The sequence below is a fragment of the Nanorana parkeri genome, unplaced genomic scaffold, assembly GCF_000935625.1.
Source record: "Nanorana parkeri isolate BGI_ZX_2015 unplaced genomic scaffold, ASM93562v1 scaffold8, whole genome shotgun sequence".
Lineage (NCBI taxonomy): Eukaryota > Metazoa > Chordata > Amphibia > Anura > Dicroglossidae > Nanorana > Nanorana parkeri.
Genome location: NW_017306276.1, coordinates 2,792,496 through 2,805,890, shown reverse-complemented (window position 1 = coordinate 2,805,890; position 13,395 = coordinate 2,792,496). Strand labels below are relative to the sequence as shown.

At 46.6% G+C, this 13,395-nt stretch overlaps 1 protein-coding gene across 1 annotated transcript in view; it reads right to left on the bottom strand.

The window, feature by feature from the left end:
• Positions 1 to 6,109: 6,109 nt before the first annotated feature.
• Positions 6,110 to 13,395, bottom strand: part of ZAR1L (zygote arrest 1-like) — a 7,693-nt gene continuing 407 nt past the window's right edge. The window contains exons 2-5 of the mRNA XM_018554045.1: positions 11,398 to 11,441; positions 10,473 to 10,565; positions 9,993 to 10,067; positions 6,110 to 6,302 (exon numbers count right to left, since the gene is read on the bottom strand). Coding sequence (XP_018409547.1) covers positions 6,159 to 6,302; positions 9,993 to 10,067; positions 10,473 to 10,565; positions 11,398 to 11,441 — 356 coding nt within the window. The 3' untranslated portion in view covers positions 6,110 to 6,158. The remainder of the gene's footprint in view (positions 6,303 to 9,992; positions 10,068 to 10,472; positions 10,566 to 11,397; positions 11,442 to 13,395) is intronic.

The window sequence follows — 13,395 nt, the reverse complement described above, 5'->3', positions numbered from 1 at the left end:
AGGGACCCCGCACATCACAACGGCAGCTGAGACCCCCAAGTGCGTCACTGCACCAAATCAGTCAAGCAAAACAAATGGCAAGCGCACTCATCAACTTATCACCAGCTTTAAAGTGAAGGGCACATGGAAGTTGATGAGTGCGTTAGCCATGTGTTTTGCTTGGCTTTTCTGTTCCCTTCTCTTCCTTTACAGCTGCAGTTCTGGTTACCTCCATCTGGGAACTTGAGCAGCACACCTAGTCCCTCTCATCCCATTACCTCCCAGTCCTTTTCCATCCCTCCCCCATTGTGGCAACTTGGTTAGTGCACTGGTCCCATTCCTTTCAAACTGGCCGAGTGACCTTTACAGTTGTAGGGGTCTTCAGTTTTTTAATGTCTCAACATTTCAGCAGCTCTGATAAAGCAAATTAAATTGACAAATATACATTTATGTCCAAGAATGTTAAGTCCCTGATCTATACAGCCTACAATAAAAGTGGTGGATGACTGGTAACACCATTTAAAGCTGAACTCCAGCCTTAACACCACTACACACTTCTCCTGCATTGAAACTGAATACTTTGTTCCCTGTGAACTTGCATCTCAAATTTAACTATTTCAAGCTGCTGCAGTTATGAGCCCACCTTCATTTGACCAATTTTGTTCCCGATCTTTATAGGAAAACAAATCCCCGTCCTCCCTTTGGTTGACTGGTTGCAGGCACATCTAAACAGCTGAGTGCACAGCTAAAGTCTGCAACACCCAGGTCTCCCAGTAGGGAGAAGCAGCCACATCGAAATTCAGAGTTAGACTTACCGGTAACTCTCTTTCCTATAGTCTTCCAGAACAGCTTGCGAGAGATAGACTCCACCCCTTTTAGTAGGAAACGCGTGACCCCTAGTTGTTTTAAAAGGCCCGCCTCTCCCTTAGCTCATCAGTTGTATCGAGAACCGAAGGAAGACCCTGTAATGACAGGAACCAAAAACAACAGAATATCACATTTATATCACATTTCACCACCACTTATCTAACCAAGGGCGGGAATCCAGCTGTTCTGGAAGACTATAGGAAAGAGAGTTACCGGTAAGTCTAACTCTGAATTTCCCATTCGTCTTCCGGAACAGCTTGCGAGAGGATAAACAAGAACTTACCAACTTAGGGCGGGACTGCGGCTTGGAGTACCTTTCTGCCAAACGTCTGTTCAGCTGCCGCATTCAAATCCAGCCGGTAATGGCGGACGAACGTGGAAAAAATCGACCAGGTTGTGGCCTTACAGATCTGCTCCGGAGTGGCACCAGACCTCTCTGCCCACGAGGTGGCTAACCCCCTGGTTGAGTGTGCATTCAAAAGGGGCGGGACACAAACCTGCTTGGCCCTGTAAGCTTCCTGAATAAATAGCTCTAGCTATCGAAACCTTCGAGGCTTGCTTCCTCTTATCCTTTCCTGAAAAAAGAACAAAAATGGCATCCGACTTCCGGAATGCTGTAGTTACTACCGACGTTGGGGTCCCTTAAAAATGTCCTCGGCCAAAAAGAGGTCACGAGTGGAGAAAGTTTAAGAAGGCCTGCTCTAAGGTACTCTAGTAAACACTGTCTAACATCTAGGTGTTGAAACTCTGCCGCTTTCTGATTAGTCAGATTATTGCAGAATGAAGGCAAAATTATCAAAACGACAGAGCCTGCAATTCACTAACCCTCCTAGCTGGGGTTATAGCAACCAGGAATATGGTTTTCAAAGTAAGCATGAGATCAGCTAGAGGTTTAAAAGGGGAATCATCAGCCCCTCTAGGACCGGAGACAAATCCCACTTCGGAACGGAAAAACGTGTAACTGGTCTAATCAGTTTGAGAGCCTTAAATAACCTACTCACCAGTGGGTCATTAGCTAGGGAGTACTGTAAATATACGCTCAGGGCCGACACTTGCACCTTCAACGTGCTGATAGCTAAGCCCCCGTCCGCCCCGTCCTGAAGGAAATCCAGCACAGCTGGAATATTTGAATTCCTGTTATGCCTCCCCTTCCAGGAGCAGAAGGTCTTCCACACCTTACCATAAATCCTACGTGTAACCAACTTACAGCTAGATAGTAAGGTGCTAATCACCCTGGAAGAAAGACCCTAGTTCTTTAAAATCACCTCCTCAGATAGAAGGCATGGAGGGACAGCCTGTCTACTGCCGGGTGCATAACCGACCCCTGTGACAACAACCCCTGGCTGATCGGGAGCAGCCAAGGCGGCCGGTCTGTCAAAGACACCACCGTCGTAAACCACGCTCTCTTGGGCCAAAAGGGTGCTATCAATATCAAGTCCGTCCGTTCTAGGAAGAATTTTTGTAGAACCCTTGGAATTAAATGGATAGGCGGGAACGCGTAGCAGAGGTGATAACCCCATGGATGCGACAGTGCGTCTGCTGCATTCAGGGGAAAAAATTGGCCTAACTTTGCATTGTTCTGTGCAGCAAACAGATCCACCTGCGGTAAACCCCACTTCTGAGTTAAGAGGTCGAAGACCTCCTGATCCAAGCTCCATTCGTCCTGGAGAACTTGAAACTGACTCAGATAGTCTGCCAGACTAGTCTGTGTACCCTTTAGGTGTACTGCCGAGAGGGAACACAGATTAGTTTCTGCCCAATGAAAATTTCTGTGGCCGAGCCGAACGCATATGCCTCGGCTCGGCTGAGCCGTGCTGAAAGCCGAAGCTGGCCGAGCGGCCGGCCGCCAGCCTGCTTCTGACAGCTATAGTACCCCCTCAACACCCTCAGCCCAACACCATGGAGCCCCAGGTGGAGGAAAAAGGCTATAGTCAGAAAAACATGGAGGAAATAAGACGACGTATCCACCTACCTGAGTAGAGCTGGTGCCTGGAGGAACCGCATCCATCTGTGCAGCCTGCAGAGTAGGAACCGGATCCATCTCGGGGAAAAACTAGTTCTCCAACCGGCGATTTTTCACAGAGAAGCCTGTGATCATGCCTCGTGCACCAGCCAGGCCCATCCCCCTTCCTCTGCGCCGGAAACGAGGCCTGGGACGCAAGGCCACGGCGCCCAGAAGTGCGTCCCCCGCACCGGAAGTGACCTCGTCGGCCATCCGATCCGGCCGTGGAGAACCTCCCGGAACCCTCAGACCGGCGGCCCCTGACTATCGAACCACCCGGTCCAAGGATTTAGCCAAGGGGGTAGCGCAGGTTCCGGTGCTGCCCTCCCCGGGCACTGAAGAGGACGAAGGGATCTGGTGGGGAATCCCCTACTACCAGAGGAGTGTACCAGTGGCCTAATTAAGGTACTATGACCCTTCACGAGGGTCCAACTGAGAGGGAACAAGACCTCCATACCTCAGAGAGGCCCCCTCACCGTCTCGGTGACATGCCTCCCCCTAACGGAGGAAACACGGAAAACTGATGAGCTAAGAGAGAGGCGGGATTTTAAAACTAGGGGTGACGTGTTTCCTACTAGAAGGGGTGGAGCCTCTGTCGCACGCTGTTCTGGAAGACAATGGGAAAAGTACACTAATACCTGTTCACGAACAGAAAGTTTGGCAAAATTTTGCTTCCGTTCATGAACGCCACATTGGGTGACTAACACGACTATGGCCAACTTCCCCACTCTGACATGTGGTTGTGGCTTCCTCCAGTAGAGAAAAAGGAAGACGTCACCAGCACTCCAACAACGATCATAACAGCAATTAGATGCTCCATTGACAGATGCGGTCTCTCATTGGCAAGCACTTTCAGGGCCACACATTGTCCCCTTCGTCAGGCTCAGAAAGCACTTGCCAATGAGAGACAGCATATGTCAATAAATGAGCATCTAATTGCTGTTATTATCGTTGGTGTGCTGGTGGCGTCTTCCTGTTTGTCTACATGTGGCAGCACCATCCGCAGTCATTTCGCACACCCGTCTTTTTTTGGGGGAGTCCCGTTAAGGAGTGCGGCAAGTTCTTTTCTTATTCCTCTAGTAGAGATTGTTTTTTTGGGTGCTTTTTAGCACAGTATTATTCAATCCAGCATGGCTCCAAAGAAAGTGCAGAGCGGTAATGAAGGTGACAAGAACATGCGGAGCATTAAGGTTCGTAGGGGTCAGAACGGATTCATTTTATTAACCTTGAACCTTATGGGGGACATTTGATTCGGTTCGTGACCAGAATTGTGGAACCAATTTGGTCTGTGAACTGAGGTACCACTGTATTCTGGGGATGCGTTTTCATATATTAAAGAAAAAAAATCCGAGGCAGAAAGGTGGTGTACAGGAACCTGTTGGCCTATCCACCACATGTTGAAAAACAAAAATTGAAAAACATTTATTTAATGGGGATCAGAAGGGAACAAGGGAAGATATCACATGTGTACACTAAAGTGTAGTCACTACTATTACTATTTGTCATAGGTCTCTTGGTGGCATAAATCTCTGCTTTAAGTGGTTGAGCCTATTCCTGATCAAGGAAGTCACACTAAAATAGTAACTACTTACACTAATGTGATTGTCAAAAGGGAAACAGCCAATATAATCTGCCAATGTTGAGTGGGGGTCACTGGTCCTAAACAAGCAGGAGAGAAGAGTTATGTCCCTTCCATTGTCCAATTGAAAGGAAGACCCGACTGTATTGCTCAACTTCAGTAGGGAAGGTCAAGTAATCAACCTGGATGTGCTTTCTGGCAGGGCTGTGTAATGCCAAGGATTAGATTGACATAGGGACCAACAGATTAAAAAAAAAAAAAAGTCTTGACAGTATGAGTATCGATACTTTCCTCAATACTCACCTATACAAATAACCAATACTTTAGTGTCATGACAGTTTTTCTAAAATCCAGACTAATATTTAGGACAGTGATGGAGCACCAGGGCCTAGTCCCAGCTGCAAATTCTGCACCCCTGGTAGTTCTGCTACTGACACCAAGCTATAGGAGGGGCTACAAATCTCAGCAATACATTATACAGCAATGCAAAATATGAAGCTACATACTCGGTGCTGCTTCGGGGTGCCAGCCTGATTGCTACATTGGAGGATCTCGGGAAGGCTGGGTGGTGCGTCTATGGTGGGCTAGGCAGGATCTTACCCATGATCCAGTGGGCAGTGTGGTTATCCAGGAAGGAGATGAGCGACTATCTGTAAACAGGAAGGCTGCCTAGGTCCCCAGCAAGTGCAGGACCTCAAGCAGCTACTGCTGTTGAACAGAACCTGAAAACTAGCTCAGTCATGAAGGGGTTAAGACTGTAAAGTGCTGGTATTTGTGCATTGACTAGTAAAAATGCCCAGTGCTGGGACAGATACTGCATCCCTAATTACTATACAGATGAAGGAACTCCAAGGGGTTTTAAGCTGGCCATGCATTGCTTGAATTAGAGTGCTAATTACTCAGCCAAAATTTGGTCAGTGTGCCCTGTTGGCACCCCTCCATTTGACAAGAGGAGCTTTCAACAGATTTGTCAAAAGCAGCCTATCTGAAGATTCGCAGCCAAACAGTGCCAGTCACCATTTAGGTATTCCACATCTACACCATTTGTGTTTGGAGAACTAAAGCATCTAGCAAACACTACATGTCTGGCCAACAATCGGGTCTGTAATGCCAAACTATTGTAAACTGGGGTTTAAACTGGTTTATTTTTGCTGCATGTCCTGGTGGAGAAAGTCTCTACAAGCAGGCAATTTGCTTTCATAGTCATTGAACAGGAATCCCATTGGAAGATTTCTCCACACCTTGAACTTGTGTTATTTTCCATCACCATTAGTGGTGATCACCAGCATAAAGATAAATTGTTTTGCTGCACAGAACATTAGTAATGTTGTTCATAATGGAGCTCAGGAACTAGATGAGTACTAAGCTATGCTCTATATGCCTTAGTTCTAGTTCCCTGGAAGCTCAATATGAAGAGCTCGGCTTTCGGCTGTGAAGTCAAAGCACTGCTATGCCAACTCCTGCAGTGAGCTACTGTTGCATTGAATGATGTGGAGGATGCAGTACAGCAACAATCTGCCATCAATCAAAATCTTTCCAAGTCAGCCAATTCATATACTTTCAAAGAAACTTTATTTACAATGTATACAAAATATTGCCACATTACAAGACAGATACAAAAATCATTAGTCCGTTATCCAATGCCGGGGTCAAAAACCAGGATTCCAGTAACGCCACAAAGTGCAATGCGGTTGAACAAAGTGCTCTTCAGTCGTAATGCCACGCTCCCCATCAGACTATATATTTATAGCTGTACGTATTGTCACAAGACAGCCTTTTGTTTTTGCAGCGACCACACAGTTCCTGGCGATGAGGCCTCTTCAGATCTATGTGTCTTTTCTTTTGTGGACAGGAGCAACGAGTCTTTGAACAAACCTTAAAAAGAAAAAGCTGACCAGTCAGCCTTCAGATTACATGAGCCAAACACGCAAAATATAAAGCCTACCATCAAAGCATACTACTATGTGAAAGGCCAATATAGCATGCAGGATGACAACATGCTAGATGCCCTGTGGCCCTATCGCATGAATGAGGGCAGGGCTCAAAATTTCCACTCACCTGGCGAGTGGAAATGCAGTCAGGCTTTAGTCAGTAACCGACTAGTGGGAGCAGCTGCTCCTGCTGGGCTCTGTTCTTTCAGCCGCAGCTCTTCATTGAGCTCCGGGTCGAAAACAAAGCGATTAGTAATGTCTGCAGCAGACCTTACTAATCACACTAGACCAGGGATCTGCCTGCTCGCCTCCTCCCTGCAGAAAGACAAGCAGGTGAGGGGGCTTCATTGTTTTACTTTACATGGTGGGGGGCAGGGAACAGGGGGGCTTCTTATTTTATGTGTAGGGGACAGGGGGCTTCTTATTTTATGTGTAAGGAGGCAAGGAACAGGGGTGAGAGTATTTTATATGTGGGGGCAAGGAGCTTTATGGTAATATTGTTAAAGTTGTTAGATGTTTTATGCAAAATAAAGTTACAAAAATAAATACGTGTCATTTATAAGGTTTAAGAGGGTGTGTTTAGGGGTGGAGTTAAGGCCACGGCAGGGTAGGGGTTAGGTGGCGAGTAACTCTTAAGGCCTGGCTGGTAGCTCAGGACTTGAAATTTTGACCCCTTAATGGGGGGATCCTGAACTGTGTAAAATCCATCCTTCGGGATGGCTTTAATCTATGGTAAAGCACCACAATCCCCTCTGAGATGCAATCCTTTTACCTTTTTGGAGACAAGGATTGAATATCTCCCTACATGCTCAACTGCCCTCTTCTAAAATCACATGCTATATGCTTCAATCAAGGGCATTGCCTGCCTTAAACTAGCCAGCCCTCCTGACCGCTTTTTGCAGTAAATTCAGCAGATTGCGATTGCCTTGTTGCCATGTAATTGCAGAGCATGCCATTGGACTATCTGGCAGTTCTGCAGCAGATCAAAGCTTTCAAGTGTATTTCAACTTTTGCAGCCAAATTGGGATAATACTTTGGCATATGTTCCCATTCACAGAATATTTAAATATAAAGACTGCCGCTCACCTCATTTTCTGAATGCTTATTGAAATTCTTACATAAGCTCCCTTTCTTTTGAGGGGGCGGTGTAGTAATTTACCACAATTAACCCTGTATGTACTGTTCTGGCAGATCTTAGACATTTGCATCCCATGTCCAAATAAAGTTAGGCCAAAGTTTGGGTGGCATGTCATTCATCTTCAAAAGACATTGCCCCTATATTGTATTACTCGTATTCTACAAGCTGCCTGTAGTCATATGTATAACCCTCTCCCAAACAAGCTAAATGCAAATCTGATTTCTAGGTATGCTGTGTGAATGGGAACAGTTAATGTTTCTCAGATTTGGCTGCAAAAGGTGGAAGTGTGCATTAGAGAACTATGGGGTCAGCGTTTTTCCCCATAGTTCTCCTTAGGGTAACGGGAGGACACAAACTAGCGTCCTCCTGTTACACTAAGCTCAGTATACCGCGAGCTGTAGCTACAGATCGTGGTATACTTAGACGCCGCAGCGGATCCCGACATCGATGTCGACATCCGCCCAGCTGCGTGAGTGACAGCTGGCTCTGCCTATCTAGAGGCAGAGCCAGCTGTACCCGCCCCCTCCATCCATTCCGCCAGTCAACGCTGGCAGATCGGAGCGGGGAGAGGGGAATCCAGCCCCTCCCCCTGTCACGGCAGAGAGCCGTGACAGGATCGAGAGGTGAGGGAACCCGGTATGTGTTCGCTCACCTCCCGATCTACTGAGCCGACCTGTGACAGTCTCATTGTCACAGGTCGGCTAGAACTATGAGGTGAGTGGAAATCACTCATCTCATAGTTCTCCTTTAACCACTTGCTGTCCGGAGCAATTTCTGAACACAAAACATGAATTTTTGGCCAGGAAAACAGCTTCAAACAATTAAATATTTTCTGAAAGCCGAAACCCTGAAGAATAAAAAAAATTTGCAAATTTAGGTTGCACAGTATGTGTGCAAATATTTATGAAACCAATATTTTTAGGATTAGATACACTAAAATCTAATTTAGTTAGACAGAAAATACCCTTTTTTTGGTAATATAAAAGATGGGGGCCAAGTCAGGTAAATAGATAAGCATGTCAAGCCTTAAACTGAGTGCCCGAAACCATAAAAACTACAAAATCCAACATTTCCCATAGGCGACACTTTAAACTGATGAGCAGTAGAAGTTTAGTGTGAACAGTGATTGATGGCTCTATAAATGATTGCCCTCACTCCTATATTCACAGCGATATGCAACGTGTGGCGCAACTTGTATTTGAATGTAGGCAGACCCGATGCATGCTGTGGTGGCAGAGGCCTCTAAGCATTTTATATTTAGACTTTAAAAAAAAAAAAACTTTTGAACTCCACAAGCCCCCTATGCAATAGCAAATATGATGCGACAGATCCTCTTTATGGAGACAGATCAGACCCCTTTTGTCACCCAAGGACCCCAAAGAAGCTGATTAAGCAGCAATCTGCTTCTCCTGGCTCTAAGAGTTGGAGAATGTGCACAGTGACACTGAAGTCATGTAATACACATCACTTCCGGGTCCAGCGATTGGAAGAGAGATCAGCAGCTAGAAGCTTCCCGATCTCCCTCCGATTGATGCAGGGAGACCCACCAGGCCTGGGCCCAGACAGGGGACAACAGAGCCTAGGGAAATCTGTGGTGGCCACCCGCCTGAAGTGGTTAAAGTAGAGCTCTGGGAAAAATTAACCCTTGCAGTGGGGCTACCCCTCACTTCAAGGGTTACGTGCTCATTTTGGTCTAGGGAGGAAACCAGTAACTCACCTGATCTCAGAGCCAGCAGTGACAGTGCCCCCTGCAGTCTCCTACGCTGCAGCAATGGCATGTCCCTTGGCATCCTTGTTCTATACAGTAGAAAACGTGATGATCACAGGATCTTAGACTGGTCTAAGAACAAGCCGGATCAAGGTACTACTCTCCTCCCTAGACCAAAACAAGAAGTTAACCCTTGCAGTTTGGAGGAAGCTCTACTGTAAGGGCGATTCAATCTCATGCTCTATAAACTTGCCAAGCGGTCTCCTTGAAGCCTCCAGACTACCTGAAGTGTTCAAAAGAGCACAAAGCTACAGCCAGCACTTCAGACCATACAAATTGCTACCCAGGTCAGGACTTTGTGTCTTTCTACAATCAAGAATCAGGCTGCAGTGCACCAATTCCCACAATCCAATACTATATATCGGCACAGAATGCAACAGCACAGGGATGATCCCCAGGTGGTGGCTGAGTTCTCTTCCAACCACATGAGCTGGTAAGCATGGCTGATCGAAGCTAGGCGAGACCAACATTCTAAACATGTTAAGCCATATGCTTAACCTTTGGCTTTAATAAAGCTGTTAAAGCTTTCAACATGTATGATGTACGTTTGTATTACCACACCAACATACCACCCACACGTTAGGGACTATTAGACACTCCAAAACCTAAAGTATATTCCACAGTCCCAAAATAAAAGCTATTCTCACAAGCCACAAGCTCATTCTGCTCAGTTCTCCATCTCATCCATACAAACAGGTTTACTTCTGAAACATTAAAACAGAAGTTACCTGACACTGAATCTCTTCCACTCTGTACGGATTGAATCCTTTCTGGCATTTGCGGCAAAGCTGTTTAAAATAAACCTGAAAAATAAAAGGCAGAAGTAGTAAAACGGCCGCTCCACACTCCCAGACAAATTGCTGTCAGCACCCTTTTGGCCGGCATCCCTCGATCAGCTGATTGAAGGAGCCGGTCGGAAAAATCTTTGACTAGAGCCAGCAGCCAATGAGCTTTCAGCTCTATTCAGGTATTTGACAGGGCAGGTGGCCGCTGTCGGAATACAAATGAAACAGCAGGGATTCCTCATGTAGTGTTGGAGGAATGTTTGTTTAGCCTGCAGGTTAAATAGAGCGATGTATGGGCAGCTTTAGAGCCATGTACTGGGATCTCTGCACCATCCCACCAGCACATCCCAGTCATCTAATGGTAACAGATTCAAGATCACAACTCTCGGATTATATGCTCTCATGTAACCACAATGATCTCACCTTGTTGCTTCCAGAAATACACCAGACGTAGGCGCTCTCCCATCGCGTCTTACAGTCTTTGCAGTGGAAATAGCCATATTTTTGCTCCAGGAACTAAAAGGCAAATACAGAGCATTAGTACAGCTATACTCAGAACTTCAACAGGGGTTTGCATGAATGTGTTTGTGCTTCAGATCCATGCAAATGTTTTGGGGCACATAGTTTTATGCAAAATGTATATTTTAGACAAAGCACTTGTTCTTTTTGTCCCCCACCGCTGACCTAGATGATCCCATCCTCCCCCTTCTGCAGATCTGTACTTCCTGAGATCTGACAGGTCTGATTCAACTATTGTGCAATGCTCCCCCTGCTGGCCACACGTGCACATTACAGCCAGGGGAGGGAGACTTGCAGCACTGGACACCAACCCTCAGATCTCAGCAAGTAAAGCTCTGGAAGGGACGGGTGGGAGCGATTAGGATGGGGGGGGGGGGAACAAAAATAATAAGTGCACTTAGTCATGAAGTTTACTTTCAGGACATGCTGCACTACTGAAAGCACATGGCACATTGATGGAGCACAGGGCTGCCCTCCACAAGTGTGCTTGGCTTGCTGCAGGACTCAAATTTATGAATGAAGAAAAAAAAGCATTGCAGTGGACCCCTGTGACATCTCCTCTGGTCTCTTTCAGCCACTTCAACATGCAATCACTCCAGCATCAGCTGCACATGTGGACCTGCTTACTCACCGTGACTATAGAAGACCTTGCCTGTAGGCTCATTAGGGGCAAAAAACCATTGGGAGTTGTCATCCTATCACACAGGGGTGGACAACTCCAGCCCTGCAGCTGTGGTGGAACTACAAGTCCCATGAGGCATTGCAAGACTGACTGTAACAGGCATGACTCCCAGTGGCAGAGGCATGTTGGGATTTGTAGTTGAAGCACAGCTGGCAGGCCTGCTATAAAAGAGTGCCTGGACACAGACATCCCTGGAAATATCACCAGATATATTAAACAGGAGACGCAGACAAAGACGCTCACATTGTAACATTGTGAAATGACATTAAAATACCTGAACCCAAGAACCAAAAAGTGACCATTGTGCCGCTTACCAGTCCTCAGACGTGGAGGCCGTGCTATTTCCAGCCTCTACTTCCTGAATCCTGCCCACAATACTTCCTGCCCTAAGGTGACAACACTCACTGTACTGAATGAAGGAAAAAGCTTTGTTGTCACCCTGGGAGACAACTAGAGAACCCGGAATACTATGAAGGGGGGGGGAGATCTGTAGTCTTCAGATAGCTGGGAACAATGAAACTAGAGCTGCAGCTAACGATTTTCAAAATCGATTAGTTAGCCGATTATTAAGTTCGATTAATCGGATAGAAAATAAAATACATTTTTAAAAATGGCTCCAGTGATGGGACTACTAGTTTGTATTGAGATTGCAGTCCATCACAGGAGCAAGCTTGGAGCGGTGGAAGTAAAAAAAGATAGTGTGGTGTGCAATATAGTGAAATGGAAAGTGTAAAATTATACAGCAATGAATGCAGAATGGCATCGGCTATAGAGGACTACAAATCCCAGCAATAGTACATTATACAGCGCAATGCAGAATATCACCAGCTATAGAGGAATACAACAAATCCCAGCAATAGTACATTATAGCTGGTGGTATTCTGCATTGTGCTGTATAATGTACTGTTGCTGGGTGTTGTAGTCCTCTATACAGCGCACTGCAGAATACCACCGGCTATATAGGAGTACAACAAATCCCAGCAATACATTATAAAGTGTATAATGTATTGCTGGGATTTGTATTCCTCTATAGCTGATGGTACATTGCGCTGTATAATATACAGCACAATGTACCATCAACTATAGAGGACTACAAATCCCAGCCATAGATTATAGAGCACCATGTGGGGGGAAAGTGCAGGCTTACCTGAGCAGTCTTCCAGCAACTTGCTTCTGAGATCGGACCTGTCTATCAGCGGCTGTCATCCGCCCACACCTGCTCCTCCTTACTTCTTCTCCCTGCGTCCCTGTGCCGACCGTGGATTTGGGCGGGCGGTGAGCGTGAGGCAGGGAGGAGGCGTGGCGTGTGGAGCATGGATGCGGGCGGGTCTGAGGTGGGGAGGAGGTGCGGCGCGCAGCGTGTGTGGAGCCGTGAACAGGGGCAACCAATCGGAAGCCGATTAATCGATTGAAATAGTTGACAACTTTTTCAATAAAATCGATTATAATCGATTATGTCGATTAGTTGTTGCAGCCCTGAATGTAACTGATAAGAAAGCAGCACAGAGAGCACAGGAAGTTCTGACAAACATTTCTGGCAGGATCAAGAGAGATTCTCACTTTCTGAAACGAACCAAATGTATATTTAACAGACCCCCCCCAAAAAAGTTAATTGTTGGGGCCCAAATGCACTTTAAGGGCCCATTCACACCAGTGCAGGACATCACATGGTTCAGCGGGATTAACGCATGCTACCACATAACCGTGCAGAAGCTGCATTGCCAATCCCCAAAACCAATCCCTTATCCTAGACAGGGGCCTGGGATGGATTTGAAGGAGGGACCCCAGGGGAAAAATTACATGGAGGCACCTTAAAACAATTTAAAAAGGCACCCCCGACAAAGCCAGAAGGCACCCTGGATGAGAGGCTGGTGTACCTGGTCCTACAGCAGGGGGAGGACACAATGCCGATCCCAGGAAGAACGTCCATTTAGTCCTCATGCAGAGAGAAGGACATCAACGCGGGACACTATTGGGGTGTCCAGGGGGGCTAGACCATTCAGTCCTATAGTAGGGTGAAGGACACTACTAGGGATCTCAGGGTACAGGGGGGGAATTAGTCACAGCAGGGTGAAGGGCACTAGTAGTGCAGTAGGAATGGGGAAGGGTGTGTAGGGGGTCCACAAGGTGGACAGTAGATGTGAC